Consider the following 16,649-nt stretch of genomic DNA (forward strand, 5'->3'; position numbering starts at 1 on the left):
TGTGCACGCAAAACCACCTGATGGCCAAAGAGTGTAAAACAGGCAGATATGATCTTAACCATGTGATCCGTGATATACTTTTTTTTGTGCCAGTAAAGGCTGTTGGGAATGACTATAAACAATGAAAAAAATATATATTACCATGTAATCCATTTATATCTATATAATATATAATATAATGTCTATTTTCTAGTAAGGCAAGGCAGCTTTATTTGTATAGCACATTTCAACAACAGGGCAATTCAAAGTGCTTTACAGAAACATTCAAGAACATTGCGACAAAATGCAAAAGAACATTAAGAAATAATTAAAAACATTAAAACATTAAGGATTAGAAAATAAAAACAAGGTAAAAATAAAAGCTAGGATAGAAGCTAAAATTGCATAAAACTCAAAAGAGTAAAAGTTATAGTGCAGTGTCAGAATAAAAGGCACCCGCAAACAGGAAAGTTTTAAGCTTTGCGCTACTAAAAGGGCAGCTTTCCTCCTTTCAGTTTTCAACACGCTACTAAAAGGGCAGCTTTCCTCCTTCCAGTTTTCGTTACTAAAAGGGCAGCTTTCCTCCTTTTCAGTTTTCGTTACTAAAAGGGCAGCTTCCTCCCCTCAGTTTTCACTAAAAGGGCAGCTTTCCTCCTTTCAGTCTTTACCAAAAGGGCAGCTTCCTCCCCCTAGTTTTCACTAAAAGGGCAGCTTTCCTCCTTTTAGTCTTTACCAAAAGGGCAGCTTCCTCCCCTCAGTTTTTACTAAAAGGGCAGCTTTCCTCCTTTTCAGTTTTCGTTACTAAAAGGGCAGCTTCCTCCCCTCAGTTTTCACTAAAAGGGCAGCTTTCCTCCTTTTAGTCTTTACCAAAAGGGCAGCTTCCTCCCCCTAGTTTTCACTAAAAGGGCAGCTTTCCTCCTTTTAGTCTTTACCAAAAGGGCAGCTTCCTCCCCTCAGTTTTTACTAAAAGGGCAGCTTTCCTCCTTTTAGTCTTTACCAAAAGGGCAGCTTCCTCCCCCTAGTTTTCACTAAAAGGGCAGCTTTCCTCCTTTTAGTCTTTACCAAAAGGGCAGCTTCCTCCCCTCAGTTTTTACTAAAAGGGCAGCTTTCCTCCTTTTAGTCTTTACCAAAAGGGCAGCTTCCTCCCCCTATTTTTCAAACTCTAACGTCCCAGACGTTACTAACAACTAGCGCTCCAAGCGCACTACTCTAGCGCTCCAAGCGCAGCGTTCCAAACGCTTTTCTAACTAAAAGGGCAGCTTTCCTCCTTCCAGTTTTTACTAAAAGGGCAGCTTTCCTCCTTCCAATTTTTACTAAAAGGGCAGCTTTCCTCTTTTTAGCTTTTACCAAAAAGGCAGCTTTCCTCCTCTTAGTTTCACCAAAAGGGCAGCTTTCCTCTTTTTAGCTTTTACTAAAAAGGCAGCTTTCCTCCTTTTAGCTCTACCAAAAGGGCAGCTTTCCTCTTTTTAGCTTTTACCAAAAAGGCAGCTTTCCTCCTTTCTAGTTTTCAACAAAACATCCAGTTTTTACTAAAAGGGCAGCTTTCCTCTTTTTAGCTTTTACCAAAAAGGCAGCTTTCCTCCTCTTAGTTTCACCAAAAGGGCAGCTTTCCTCTTTTTAGCTTTTACTAAAAAGGCAGCTTTCCTCCTTTTAGCTTTACCAAAAGGGCAGCTTTCCTCTTTTAGCTTTTACTAAAAAGGCAGCTTTCCTCCTTTCTAGTTTTACCAAAAGGGCAGCTTTCCTCTTTTTAGCTTTTACCAAAAAGGCAGCTTTCCTCCTTTCTAGTTTTCAACAAAACATTAAAACATTAAAGATTAGAAAATAAAAACAAGCTAAAAATAAAAGCTAGGATAGAAGCTAAAATTGCATAAAACTCAAAAGAGTAAAAGTTATAGTGCAGTGTCAGAATAAAAGGCACCCGCAAACAGGAAAGTTTTAAGCTTTGTTTTAAAAGAAGTGAGAGTTGGAGCGGTCCTGCAGGTTTCTGGGAGCTTGTTCCAGATATTTGGTGCATAAAAACTGAACGCTGCTTCTGCAAGTATATTATAAGTATATAACATACAGTGCCGTGAAAAAGTATTTGCCCCCTTCCTGATTTCTTATTTTTTTGCATATTTGTCACACTTAAATGTTTCAGATCCTCAAACAAATTTTAATATTAGACAAAGATAACCCAAGTAAACACAAAATGCAGTTTTTAAATGATGATTTAATTTATTAGGGGAAAAAGGATATCCAAACCTCCCTGGCCCTATGTGAAAAAGTAATTGCCCCCTGAACCTAATAACTGGTTGCGCCACCCTTGGCGGCAATAACTGCAATCAAGCGTTTGCGATAACTGGCAATGAGTCTTTCACATCGCTGTGGAGGAATTTTGTCCCACTCGTCTTTGCAGAATTGTTTTAATTCAGCCACACTGGAGGGTTTTCGAGCATGAACGGCCTGTTTAAGGTCATGCCACAGCATCTCAATCGGATTTAAGTCCGGACTTTGACTAGGCCACTCCAAAACCTTCATTTTGTTTTTTTTAAGCCATTCAGAGGTGGACTTGCTGGTGTGTTTCGGATCATTGGCCTGCTGCATAACCCAAGTGCGCTTGAGCTTGAGGTCACGAACTGATGGCCGGACATTTACTTCAGGATTTTCTGGTAGAGAGCAGAATTCATGGTTCCATCAGTTATGGCAAGTCGTCCAGGTCCTGAAGCAGCAAAGCAGCCCCAGACCATCACACTACCACCACCATGTTTGACTGTTGGTATGATGTTCTTTTATGAAATGCTGTTTTAGTTTTACGCCAGATGTAACGGGATGCACACATTCCAAAAAGTTCAACTTTTGTCTCATCAGTCCACAGAATATTTCCCCAAAAGTCTTTAGGACCATCAGGATGGTTTTTGGCAAAAGTGAGACGAGCCTTTGTGTTCTTTTTGGTCAGCAGTGGTTTTTGCCTTGGAACTCTCCCATGGATGCCATTTTTGCCCAGTCTCTTTCTTATTGTTGAATCATGAACACTGACCTTAATTGAGGCAAGTGAGGCCTGCAGTTCTTTAGATGTTGTTCTCGGTTCTTTTGTGACCTCCTGGATGAGTCGTCGATGCGCTCTTGGAGTAATTTTGATAGGCCGGCCACTCCTGGGAAGGTTCACCACTGTTCCAAGCTTTCTCCATTTATGGATAATGGCTCTCACTGTGGTTTGCTGGAGTCCTAAAGCCTTAGAAGTGGCTTTGTAACCCTTTCCAGACTGATAGATGTCAATGACTTTGTTTCTCATCTGTTCTTTAATTTCTTTCGATCGCAGCATGATGTGCTGCTTTTTGAGATCTTTTAGCCTACTTCACTTTGACAGACAAGTTCTATTTAAGTGATTTCTTGATTGAACAGTGATTGGCTAGTGAAATTGAACTCAGCTTTCCAAAGCATGAGGTTGATCACAGTTAATTCATGATTTAACAAGGGGGGGCAATTACTTTTTCACATAGGGCCAGGTAGGTTTGGATAGCTTTTTTCCCTTAATAAATGAAATCATTATTTAAAAACTGCATTTTGTGTTTACTTGGGTTATCTTTGTCTTACATTAAAATTTGTTTAATGATCTGAAACATTTAAGTGTGACAAATATGCAAAACAATAAGAAATCAGGAAGGGGGCAAATACTTTTTCACGGCACTGTACATGTATAATTAACTGTAATTGTTTAGTGAGGAATGCATCTTAGGTGTGTAAACCAATCCTTTGGTCAATAATTGTATTGTAGTGTAGTGTAATATAGTATAATAATGGCTGGAGGGGTAATATTAGTGTTCTGTGTCACTTCTGGAAAGGGGCATTGGTTTAACCAGTGAAGATCTGAACCACTTCCTGAACCAGTCAGGCGGTATGGCCCGGAAGCAAGGCTTCAAACGCCATCAATGATGTCATTGGTCTAAAACGATACATGCCTTGATACGCGCATCGCGGAAAACTTCCTGGATTACTCGACACACGCTCCAAAGCCTCGGCACAGCATGTGACATCACTAACTGTTTGTAAGAATCAGAAATGCTTGTTAACAGCGACACCTGTGGCCGTTAAGTAATAAATAATTTAAGTGATATAGATAGATAGATAGATAGATAGATAGTAACTTTATTGATCCTGAGAGAAATTCAAGTTTCCAGCATCAAAAAGTGAATATAGTGCAGAAAAGACTGATCAAAATGAGTATAGTACAGGGTAACTCATAAATATATATATAAATATTTGTGCACACATACTAATCATAGGTCAAAACAGCGCTAAATTTGGCTGAATTCTAAAAGGCAGAAGTGGTAAAATGAAGAGCCGTTTGTGAGCCGAAAGATTCGGCTCTTCTTGGTTGAGCTGAGCCAAATGATCTGGCTCACTAAAAAGAGCCGGAATTCCCATCACTACACTGGACGTCTCCGTCTAAAACCCGCCCACCATTAAAGAAACACATCTCATCCTACTTTTGAATACAGCATCCGTTTCTTCAGTGTGTAATAGTTTGTTTCGAAGTGTTTAAAATGTGAGTATAATATTAAAAAACAGCTAAATTAGCATGTTTTGGTAGCTGTGTGAGTACTCAGTGGAAGCTAAAGCGCGCCCCCGCGAGCTGCGCGCAACAGATGTCTGAGTGAAGAGGAGGGCGCCAAATAGGAAGAAGAGCAGATAGAAGTCCGACTCTAAATCACCTCAACCAGCTTCTACAGGACTCCTCTCAGTCATCTACTTATGGTCGACCCATCAGGATGGACCATTGCGCTGCCTGGACGAAGACAAAGGCTGAAAGTAAGACACAAGAGTTGTCTACATCTTCCTTTACCTGGTTAGCATCGACAGCTAACAGCAGCTAAGTTAGTAACTTTGAGATAAAACAATAGTTCACTCCACAGTTTCCTCCAGATACAGTTACCAAACTAACCTAACCTCTCTCATATACAACAACAGGTAGCTGGTGTTGTGTGTATTGACATGTTTACTAGCTGTCTGACTGGATTAGTTGGTTGTTGTTGCCAAACTTGATGTGAAGATGCCAAGAAGTCAGAAGTCAGGTGCTCAAGGTGTTGATGACACCAGCAGCCTGGTTGTTGTTGTCATGGCAGCAGTACAGCGTCATACAGGAGAGACATCTGTCACCATGTTAATATGAACCACATGTAAACACTTTATTATCCATGCAATGATCCAGTAACATTAACATTGTACCTGTTAGTTATATATTATTTTAAATACAGTTTTTAATATGTAAATATCATCACTGTCAAATATAAATCCAATGCTAACCAGGCTGTATGTACAGTATATATACAATCATATCCACCTAGTTCATGTATATAAAACAACTTGTTACACTAATCATCCCATATATATATTCCAGCAGACTCTGATCCCTTTGCACTATATACTATATATATATATATATATATATATATATATATAGTATGTGTCCTTTTTTTAGTTATATTTAATTATTTTATACATTATATATATATATTTTCATATATACACATATTTTTTAATATATTTATATATATATACACACATATATTATATGTTTATTTATATGCATATAATTTATTTATTAGTGTATGTACTATGGCTGCACAATTAATTGAAATTTGATCAAAATATATACACATATTTTTTAATATTTATATATATATACACATATATTATATGTTTATTTATATGTATCATTTATTTATTTATTAGTATGTGTACTGTAGCTGCACAATTAATTGAAATTTGATCAAAATCGCAATATGGCCAACTGAAATTTTCAAATCGTAGGAGGAGCAGTATTTGTTCAATAAAAAAAATTAAAAATGTGTTAAATGTGTGTCAAAATACCATTTACCATTATCCTACAGACTTCAGAAAACATCTTTGTTTGGTACAATTCCCTGCAAAAAATCACACCGTAAACATTTTAATATGTGTTTCAGTGAAAATGAGAATAATGATGTAAAAAATATCATTCCCTCTAATATTGCAAATCATATCGCAATTGCAATATCATTCAAAATAATCCCAATTAGATATTTTCACAAAATGTTGCAGCCCTAGACATAGTTGGCCAATAAAAGTGATTCTGATTCCTGGTTGTGTACTGGACTGGTATGGTCAGCCTTATTACAGGTGGTTATTGAGAAAGGCTGCTCCTCAGCCCTCCCCTCAGTTCATCTCTACATTTTGTGTTTATATATCGCACTAATTGCACTGTGACATCATGTGATTCAAAATTAGATTTTCAGTAGACAAAGTGTACCATACTTGCGTATGTTGCTCATCTGTACTGTGAAATTCACATCAGACCTTCCTTTCTCTTAAGCCATGGAGGCAGACAGTGTGAACATATGGCCACGCATGGAACCCTTCTTACTGGGAGCCCTGCAGGTGAATATACTCTTCCCACCTATGTAATGTAATGATATCGGCTAGTGGTTGCAAATGTTGTGAAATAATTGGAATTAATGCCATTGCAGGTGGCTCCCTCTTCCAAGCTCAGCCTGCACTATCTTCGCAAGATGGCGGTGTACGTGCGAACACGGGACGGCTGCTTCCCCGCTTTGGGCTGGCCCATGTGGAGGCATATTGCCTGTGGAAAGCTACAGCTTTCAGAAGACTTTGCATGGCTCTACTTTGAGACCTTTGACCTTCTTATAGGCCACACACCGGAGGAGAGGCTGGAGTGGGCAGAGTGTCTTTCCCAGTGCTCTTCCAAAAGTGAGCTGGACCAACAAAGGAACAAGGTAAAAACAAAAAACGACAAGGGTGGAGTACAAATGGCTCAGTTTACCCAAGAATGTAACGCTATCTCATGCGTCACGTAACTTTTTTTGTATCATGTCTGACTCTTTCATTGTTGTGTTTTGCCCCAGGCAGAGGATATTGTTGTTGTAACCCTGCTCTCAAATTCAAGTAGGAGCTTTACACTATTATGCACACCTTATTTCTTCTTCTCCTTTTCCCTCCAGTTGTCCGTGGACACGCTGCAGTTCCTCCTCTTCCTCTACATCCAGCAGCTGAACCGTGTGTCTCTGCGCACCTCTCTGATCGGTGAAGAGTGGCCCAGTCCTCGCTCTCGCTCCCCCTCTCCGTCAGACCGAGAGGCCAAGACCAGCTCTCAGAACAAGGTCCCTGTTTCTGTGAAGGACAAAAGAAACACTGATAACTTTATTGCATGTTATTGTCATCTCTCGGTTCTTTGTGATGTGCCACTCATAGCCTTTTTTCCTTGTTTCTGTTTGGTTCTGCAGAACTGGGATGATCAGGCCCACTTGTCATTTGTGCAAAGCCACCTAGCTGAGATTCTGGAGCTGCTGGTGGAGCCAGGCCAACTGTCAAATTCTGGACAGGCCCTCAGAGACTGCCAGGTCTGTGGACAGTCACTTACTTTACATTAAAGCAACCGACTTAAAGTATGATTACTGCGTTAACAACCGCCCAAACCAACCGCACCAGAGTTCAATTCAAATGAAGTAAATGTTTGCTTGTGAAAGCGTCCTAAAACAAATTTCCCTTCACATCTTATGATGCGTTGTAGCTGATTTTACAGTTGTGTTTTTCCAGATATCCCTGGAGACTGTTAAGAGCTTGGGCCTGCTCTTGGAGGGCTCAGTCTGCCACAGCAGAGCTGTTCAGCCCGTCCACAGGCTGCTGACCAAAGGTCCTCTCCAGACGCAAGCCGGCTACTCCGAACTCACCCGCTCCTTCGCCCTGCACAAGCTACTCTCGTGTCTCCAGCAAAGCCTCACACTCAACCCCTTTGGGATGACCGCCTGCCTGTCCTCGGGCAAGAAACTAGCATGGGCTCAACAAGGTATCCTCCTGGAATGAGGTTTTATATTGCATTTTCTGCACATTAATTTTGAAGGGAAAGAAGTCAGGAATGTGGTAATGTCTGAGTGTGTGTGTGCTAAGTGCTTATTCACAGTCATCACTCTTTCTCGACCTGTCTGTCTACATTTCTTTGACTTTGTTCTATGTTTGTGTATTCTAGTGGAGGGAGCCATGAAGAGAGCCAAAATAGCCCGAAACACCTACACGGCTCCACCTGGCAGTAAGATGGTGCTGATGTCGCAAGTCTTCAAACAGACCCTGGCGAAAACCTCAGACAGGCTGACCGGCGCCAACATCAAAATCCACAGATGCTCCGATGCCTTCATATACCTTCTCTCACCTCTCAGGTACCGTTAGCTTCCAGTAATATAGCTGGTGTTATGGACTTTTTGGGACACCGTTGTCATTGGTTTTGTTACGTGTGCTCCTTCAGATCAGTCAGTGTGGACAAATGCCGTGACTGCACAGTGGTTCTGGGTCCAGTTGAGACCAGCGTCCACATCCACGGATGCCAGAACCTGCGTGTGGTGTGCGTGGCCGGCAGGATCGCCATCGGAGTCTCTTCGCGTTGCACTATCCACGCCTTGACGCCCACCCGCCCCGTGCTCCTACCTGGAAACACAGACATTACACTGGGGCCTTTCCACACGTTCTACCCGTCCCTGGAGGATCACATGGCCAGTGTGGGGCTGGCTGTGATCCCCAACGTCTGGGATCAGCCCTTACTTCTGGGGAGCGAGGGCCTCGCCAGCCCCTCGCTCAACGCGTCATCCAACCCGGACCCGGCCTGCTACCGCCTGCTGCCCCCGGCTCAGTTCCACACGCTGGTTGTGCCTTTCGAGATGGAGGGCGACACGTGTGAGGTGCCCGGGGGGTTGCCTCCTCCGTATCAGGCAGCGCTTGATGAAAAGCAGAAGAGGATACAGAACTGGCAGAAGACTGTGACGGAGGCCCGGCTCAACAAGTGAGTGGAATAATTTGATAGACTATATAATGTCTCTTAAAGGGACAGTGTGTAGGATTTGGTGGCATCTAGTGGTGTGGTTGCAGATTGCAACCAACTGAGTACCCCTCCGCTCACTCCTCCCTTTCCAAGACTGCGGTAACGTGAGCCGCCGAGTGCAAAACCGTGGTAACGCCGTTCACCTCACTCAGAGGTCATCCTTACCATAATAACACTACTTCAGGAGCAACAGAAGTCAGACGGCGGGTGGCGCTACCAAAGAGTCTGAAGAGGTTAATTAAAAATCGCAAATTGCGTTAAGGATATTAGTGGCGTTAAAATGAATTTGCTTTAACGCGTTAACTTTGACAGCCCTAGTAAAAACGTGAAAGTCTGTCTCTAGAGCCAGTGTTTGTTTTGTCTGTTCTGGGCTACTGTAGAACCATGACGGACTCCGTGAAGAGGACCTGCTCTCTACGTAGATATAAACAGCTCATTCTAAGCTAACGAAAACACAATGATTCTTATTTTCAGGTGATTATACACTAAAGAAAACATAGTTATGAATATTATATTTTGTTTCTGCTAATAGATCCCCCTAAATGTCACACACTGGACCTTTAAACATGCATGTGTAAACATACGTTTTAATATCCCATTATCCAGCGTACTATTTGAATCAGTGGAAAGTTACAACAGAGCAGCCATCCCAAAAATCAATAAGAATGTGAGTTAGCCACTCAGATAGTGTCAGAAAAGTTGCTCGAGGGGCTCAACACTCCACCTGACCCTGACAGCACAGGCAACAACAGCAAACTCATCATCATACGATGCTATTTCATGAGGGAAAAATCCCAGTATTTTAACAGTGATCTCTCCCACATCCCGGCTCTGTGGTTTACCTCTTTTGTTTGTCTGTTCTCAAGGGAGCAGAAGCGTCAGTTCCAGGAGTTGGTGGAGGTCAAGTTCCACGAGTGGATGCTGGAAACGGGGCACAGGCAGGAACTGGACAGCCTCATCCCACCCACGATAGCCTCTCTAAAGGACTCCAGTGGGCCTGCAACGGAGACGCAGCGAGTTGGTGATAGCAAACATATTAAGACTGGACGGGCAGTGAGACAGTCACCTATGGCTTGTTGAAGTAGTCTTAAGTTAGCATGACAGTGTGCACAGACATGTGGTCTTACTGACATTTGGAGCTCCTGTAAGTTCTTAACAAACAGATGAGTATTATTGTACATTATGTTTGTGGTCTGGAGCTGTTGATCCAGCGTCTATGGCAGCTTATGTCCCACTCGTTCTTGAGTGGAAGGCTGGTTTGGGCTGCTTTACGAGTCCTTACTTAAGAAAAGGCAGCTAAGTCCTCAACATGTCTAAGCCAAGTAGGGAGTGGATTGGCATGTTGTAAAACAAGATCGCAAGCACCGCTCTTGTGAGGAGAGCTGCAGGTACACAAGGTGTCGCATCTGTGAAGCCACCGCAGGCTTTTAAAGGGGCATTTTTGAAAAAGCTTAGATTTGGGTTTTACAGCTGAATGTCTTCTTTTGGAGACAGAAAAGCGGGCGCAGCTGAGGAGGGGCGAGGCACTGACCGACTGTGACAGGCTTAGAGACCTGTCAGTCATAAAGACATGCCCTAAAATGTGTCCTCTTGAAGCACCAATAGCTCTTTAATATATTGATTCTCAAAACCTACATTAAGACACAGAGTTTGCGAAATGAAATCCTCTTTTTTGTGTAAACTCGATACAGTCGGATGTTTTGGAGTCGGTATTTAGAGACCTTTAGAGGAGTTTAAAGCACTTGCGGTTGGTATCAGCACCATGGTTGTCACCATTTCTTCCCAAACCGGCCCCACATGTTAACTATATGATATTTTCTATTAAAAAAAAAAAAAAAACGTGCATTTAAAGATGGGGAATGTAGATGCTAAATAAATGTAGCACGTTGGGTATTAAGGACATGTTAGTGCACCTACAGTTACTAGCTCAGGTCATAGTATTTTGTTGTGTTAAGGGAATATAAAAAGTAGCAATCAAGTGTTTTCCATTATGGGAATAAAGGAAGGAATATTAACATCATTTATTGTAGGTACGGGATTGCTCTGTCCAAGCTGTCATATTTGATGTAGGTAGAGCGGGTAAGTCAACAATACTTCTACACTGCTCTCCGTGGGCCGAATCTTTCAAGCACGTATTTTTTGCCAGACCCCAATTATTGATCTCACAGTTACATCCACACTAATATGTTTTTTTCGTTTTAAAGCGCATAGCTTTTGCTACGTTTATGCCTAGCGTCAACACTACTCCGGCGTTTTCAAGCACCTAAAACGGAGACGTTTGAAAACACTGCTGACCCCGTTTTTTTGTTTTAAAAATCCAGGGTCTGGACGGACAGAAAAGGAGACCTTTAGAAACGATGACACAGACGCCCACGTTTGCTTTTGTCTGGACGGAGTTTGGATGTAGTCATAGTGTTTTCACCAGCTGTGTGGCCACAAGTACAACATGCAACGGCAAGGTTTTTTGCGGACTTATCCTTTAATTTCCTCCGTACAACCGAAATAGCTGATTTGCCAAATGAGGATAAATTGAACAAACTGTTAGTCACTGTTCCCAGATGTTGTCTAAATGTATCTTTATTTTTGTATTAATCCACCTCTATGAATATATATATTTTAGCATTATAGTAAGAATATTTTTCATAAATCTACCTTTCCTCCAGAACCATTTTTTTTTTAGCATTTAATACTTCAAAGTGTACTTCAGCCCGTTAGCTTCCTGTTTCCACACTTCCACCCTTTACAGCATGCTGAGTTTAGAGTTTTCCCAGATTACATTACATCCAGTAGAACTGCTGCACGTGTCTTCAGGGTAGCATTTTAAGGAAATATAGACTTGATCGAAAAAAAAAAAGTACTGTTAAAATGTTGTTACACATTTTGTGTGAGAATATTGCTGTTAAAAGTTTTCAAAATGCTGATATGTCTCAAGATTACACTGTAAAATGCCTTACTGCTGGAAAACGTGCCCTTTCATTTGAACACATGCACCTCTATGCAGTTACTAAATAAAGAGCACAATGTATTTCTGATTGTTAAATAAATTAAAATTAATAAAAGTTTTGACTAAAACCAGACTGCTTATTGTTTTGATTCTGTCTTTACCTTTGAACACAGCTATATGCTCCAGATGTGGTATAATAATGAAGTTCACTTGAGTAATAAAGAAATACATTGAAATACAGTAGTACTATTTGTTGCATCTGTGGTTATGCAACACTGCCAGTGGTGGAAAGTATTGTACTTGTAATTTTGAGGTACTTGTACTTGACTATTTTATGCTACTTTATACTTCAACTCCACATTTTACTCGACCACCACTGTTACAACCTGCTTTTCTGTTGCACACGTTACAAAATATCAAATTGCAAATTACTTTGACTGATAATGCAATGCGATATGATTTGTGACATTCATTTTTACATCATTATTCTCAATTTAATTGAAAAACATTAAAATGATTATTGTGTGATTTTTGCAGGGATCTGTATCAAATAAAGATGTTTTTTTAAGTCTGTAGAATATGATGTGTAGAACAGGACATCTCTGTAGCACCAACATTTTTAATTTAAAACGGTATTTTGACACACATTTTGCAAGTATTTGAAATTCTGCAAATAGAAAATTGCAGTAGGTCTTATTGTATTTTCAATTAAATTTGCAGCCCTACTTTACATACAAAATATATATTGAGTTTATAAATATAATGCATAGTTCTAAACAACCCCACAATATGTAAAATCAAATTAGTTCCACATTGACCAACTAAAATGGTAAAATGCTGCTTGAAAATGCTGCATTAGTAAAACTAATTCAATATATGATGAAGTATTTAATAACATACCACTCTCAGTAACCCTTACTGCAAGAGTACTTCTCATTTTGATACTTTATGTATATTTTGCTGCTAATATTTCAGTAGTTTTATATTTTGAATGAGGGCTTTTACATGTAATGGAGTATTTTAAAGTGTGGTATTGCTACTTTTATTTAAATAAAGGATCTGAATTCCTCCATAAGGCAGAAACAGGTCCGGAGTTGGCAGGTCGTCCCCAGGTTGGGGAGAACTGGTGGAGCTGGCATGGAGTCGGGGGGGTGGGCACCGGACCAAGCCAGTAGAGAAGTGGGGTCAATGGACACTTACCATGCCCGGCCATTATGCCGTAATCCTTCCTCGCTTTTCTGGAAAAACTGAATAGCACTAGAATCACTGACTCAATATTTGGATCTCATTTTCATGACAAAGCGATTGTTCCCCTTTTGCCCTCCACTGTTGCTGTTGATAAACGTGGGAAAGCGGGGATATAAAAGGGACCTGTGAGGGGCCAGAGCAACATCGAGACCTCAGGGGAACCACCACCACCATCACTTAACATCACCAAGGCTATCCCACACATTATATCCAAGATGGGCAGGGTGAGTTGAGACTAAGTGAGACTGGCATAGAGTCAGGTATCACTGTGGCATGGAGGTTAAGTGTGAATGTGTTGGTTTAAGTAGTGGATAAGGCTGTATATGTGCAGGGATTATTGGGGTTTGAACCTACTTTTGCAGAAAGTGCTGATCAGCTAGAGGTTAAAGCTGCACAAAAACATTGCCAAAAGAATGTTTTTCCAAGTCAGAAAATCTTTTTGTGTGATAAGAGTGTCAATTAAATGGAAATATCTGACGTTTCTGAGAATCGAACATAGACTGTGAAATCTGGATGAGAACTAACCCTCCTATGTGTTGCCCCCCCGCTCCAGATTGTCTTCTACGAGGACAAGAACTTCCAGGGCCGTCGCTATGAGTGCGACAGCGACTGCTCGGACTTCCACGCCTACCTGAGCCGCTGCAACTCCATCCGGGTGGAGAGTGGAGCCTGGGTGGTGTACGAACAGCCCAACTACATGGGCTACCAGTACGTCCTGACCAGGGGGGAGTACCCAGAGTATCAGCGCTGGATGGGCCTCAACGAACGCCTCAGCTCTTGCAAGATGGTCCACTTTGTAAGTCAGACATTATCATCATCATGATCTGCTGTACAGTTATGACATCTCTTACTGAATGTGTTGAACATTGCATGCAGATATCTTAACCAATATGTGCCCAAACACTTTTTTAGTATGATGAGGACAACATTTGTTCTGATTGGTCAAAAGTCTTTAACTTTGGTATGTCCATACTTTGGGCAACTATCTAACAGTAGAACTCTGAATAATTTAGATAACATGAAAAATCAAACTTTTATCAATGGTCAAAATCAGGATTTTTGAAAAATGAGGAGAAAAAAAAAGCTAAAATTGTGTTTATTAAATGTTTTCCATATGAAATATATTTTTTTGCACAGCATATGTGTGCATATCTTTGATATTCAACTTGTTATGAGTTCATAGATACCAAATACTTGATTGTGCTCCTTGTAGTTTCTGAGATTCAGCCATTTACTTATCATATTCTTTGGACACGTGGGACTACCGATTTTTCCAAAAATGGCAGAAAATGCCATAAAATAAGCAGCAAAAATGTAGGAATTTCTATTATTTTCAGTACACACATTTGACTACTACTGACTGATCTGCTGGGGTCAGGTCAGAGGACAGATGGAGAGAAAATGGCTGACAAGAAAAAGTACAACATAAGATTTAATAGAAGCAACCAGACATATTTCCTGAAAGTGCATTGAAACCCATTGAAACTAACGGAGAATGGCTCGTCAAGTGAAGGTTTTCACCTGCTTATAATAGTTCTGTGCAACTTTTATTTATATTAAATATGTAGATATGAGGCCCTCAAATGTGTGTATTGAAAATAATAGAAATCCCTACAATTTTGCTGCTTATTCTAGGACTTTTTCTATTTTTCTTTTTTCTAAAAAATTTATAATTTCAGTCGTGGGCACAGTTTGGATAATTAACCACTAACCTGTAAATATTTGACTCCCAATAGGATGTTTTCCTTCACTGTGAAGCAGAGCAGTCTCACATTGTGGATTATGAACTTCATGACTCAGACAGTCAGACGTTAGGTGATCTGATAAAAGCCACAGCGAGAGCAGGGGAGAGTAAAACTAGCTGATGGGAACATCACAGAGGTCATGCTGTGGTGTTGATGCTACTGGTGACTGCAGGGCTTTGTCGATGGAGACCAATACGTGGCTCAGTTCTATTAGTATGACCAGGCTTTAATCCAACTGACCCACAGCCTGCAGCCACATTCAGGGACACCACTTTCATAGAAAAATCAATCTTGTTTGTACGAGCTGCATGCGTACAGTTTTGCACTATTTATAAAGGCACTATGCAAACAATGAGGGGATGGTGATGGGAAGACAGTTATCTAATTCACTGGTTCCCAACCTGGGGGCCCCGACAAACACTAGGGGTCGCCAAAGCTTCACGGGGGGGTCGCGCCAACTTTTTAAAAATCTATACAGTTGGCGGTTTCTACAGTCCAATACAAGCACTGAGTGAGTTCAATGCACTCACTCAGTGCTTGTATTGGACTGTAGTCTCCTGGTGATAGAGTTATGTAAATGTGTGTGTCGTCTGTATAGTTATGGTAATTTATTTTGTTGTTATCAAAAATCTGACCCAATGGGAGCATGTAGATGTTAAACAAAAGAGGCCCCAAGATGGAGCCTTGGGGAACTCCGCATGTGATTTTGTTCAGCTCAGATTTGCAATTACCTATAGACACAAAGAAGTCCCTGTCTTTTAGGTAGGATTTAAACCAGCTGAGTGCTATGCCAGAAATACCCACCCAGTTCTTCAGTCGTTGGTCAACCGTGTCGAATGCAGCACTGAGATCCAGTAAAACTAAAACCGTAGTTCTACCACTGTCTGTGTTCACACTAACAGAAAAAAACATCTCTGATGCAACATTCACAGGAGATAATCTGCTCAAAATGTATCCAAATCGCTCATTTTACACGAACTTCTTGCAGTTCTTCTGTTCACTATTTGGGTTAATTGTCCGGTTTATCAGTTGTTCTGTATTGTTATTGTTATGCATTGAATATAATATGAAATATCCATAAAATTGTCACTAAGTCAGGGGTCGTCAGTTTACTCAATGATAGGGGTTCCTTAAGGAAAAAGGTTGGGAACCACTGTGGTGGATCATGCCTGGTACACTCGAACCATGATGAGACTACAAACATACTTTCCTTTTGTTGGATGCAAATCTCATCTCCCTATATATCCCCCCCTCCCCTTTTCTCTGACCCCACATCCCCTCCCTATTCTGTCCTAACCCCCTGCACTAACAACCACCCTCCTCCACCTGCTACCTCTTTAACCCCCAATAATCCCCTGCCACACCCCTACCCCTACCGTCTCCCCCCGCTTCCCTCCCGTCACCCTCCAGACCAGCGGGACCCAGTACAAGATGCAGCTTTATGAGAAGGCCGACTTCGGGGGCCAGGCCTTCGAGGCCACCGAGGACTGCCCCTCTCTTCTGGAGAAGTTCCGCTGGAGGGAGGTCAACTCCTGTAAGATCTTCGACGGCTGGTGGGTTTTCTACGAGCACCCCAACTACCGCGGGCGCCAGTACTTCCTGGAGAAGGGGGAATACCGCAAGCCTGGCGACTGGGGTGCCCTCAGTCCTGCGGTCCAGTCCTTCAGGCGCTTCACTGAATGATTTCACCTCCCCAATAAGTCGACATTTGACTCTGATTTTAATTGACTATTTTGTGATTTGAAAACTGAGGTCTCACATTAAAAACCTGTCCAGAAAGCAGACTGAAGATTTTCCTTTTGATTTGCCATACATGACTTGTTTAATGTCTTTTGAACCTCTTGTGACCTTGCATCCACACACCAGAGCTCAATAGCAATAACACTTG

At 41.4% G+C, this 16,649-nt stretch overlaps 3 protein-coding genes across 4 annotated transcripts in view; all 3 read left to right on the top strand.

The window, feature by feature from the left end:
* The window catches only part of plcl1 (phospholipase C like 1), a 275,924-nt gene that overhangs the window by 245,066 nt on the left and 14,209 nt on the right, over positions 1–16,649 (top strand). The window lies entirely within an intron of this gene.
* tbccd1 (TBCC domain containing 1) lies at positions 4,424–11,883 on the top strand. Its single transcript, XM_074657586.1, has 9 exons — positions 4,424–4,767; positions 6,311–6,375; positions 6,465–6,731; positions 6,957–7,115; positions 7,239–7,355; positions 7,552–7,801; positions 7,982–8,168; positions 8,255–8,785; positions 9,691–11,883. The coding sequence occupies exons 1-9, from the start codon at positions 4,728–4,730 to the stop codon at positions 9,902–9,904; spliced, it is 1,830 nt and encodes a 609-aa protein (XP_074513687.1). The 5' UTR covers positions 4,424–4,727; the 3' UTR covers positions 9,905–11,883.
* crygs2 (crystallin, gamma S2) lies at positions 13,086–16,545 on the top strand. The gene is made up of 3 exons (XM_074657656.1): positions 13,086–13,240; positions 13,570–13,812; positions 16,172–16,545. The coding sequence occupies exons 1-3, from the start codon at positions 13,232–13,234 to the stop codon at positions 16,442–16,444; spliced, it is 525 nt and encodes a 174-aa protein (XP_074513757.1). The 5' UTR covers positions 13,086–13,231; the 3' UTR covers positions 16,445–16,545.

Source organism: Sebastes fasciatus, chromosome 14, assembly GCF_043250625.1.
Source record: "Sebastes fasciatus isolate fSebFas1 chromosome 14, fSebFas1.pri, whole genome shotgun sequence".
NCBI classification, from domain to species: Eukaryota; Metazoa; Chordata; class Actinopteri; order Perciformes; family Sebastidae; genus Sebastes; species Sebastes fasciatus.

Excerpts from the sequence above, each read along its gene's own strand:
- tbccd1 (XM_074657586.1), top strand. The coding sequence starts at position 4,728 with ATGGACCATTGCGCTGCCTGGACGAAGACAAAGGCTGAAA. Across the intron at positions 7,356-7,551 it reads AGGCCCTCAGAGACTGCCAG|ATATCCCTGGAGACTGTTAA; the intron begins GTCTGTGGACAG and ends GTGTTTTTCCAG. Across the intron at positions 8,169-8,254 it reads TACCTTCTCTCACCTCTCAG|ATCAGTCAGTGTGGACAAAT; the intron begins GTACCGTTAGCT and ends GTGCTCCTTCAG.
- crygs2 (XM_074657656.1), top strand. Across the intron at positions 13,813-16,171 it reads CTTGCAAGATGGTCCACTTT|ACCAGCGGGACCCAGTACAA; the intron begins GTAAGTCAGACA and ends GTCACCCTCCAG.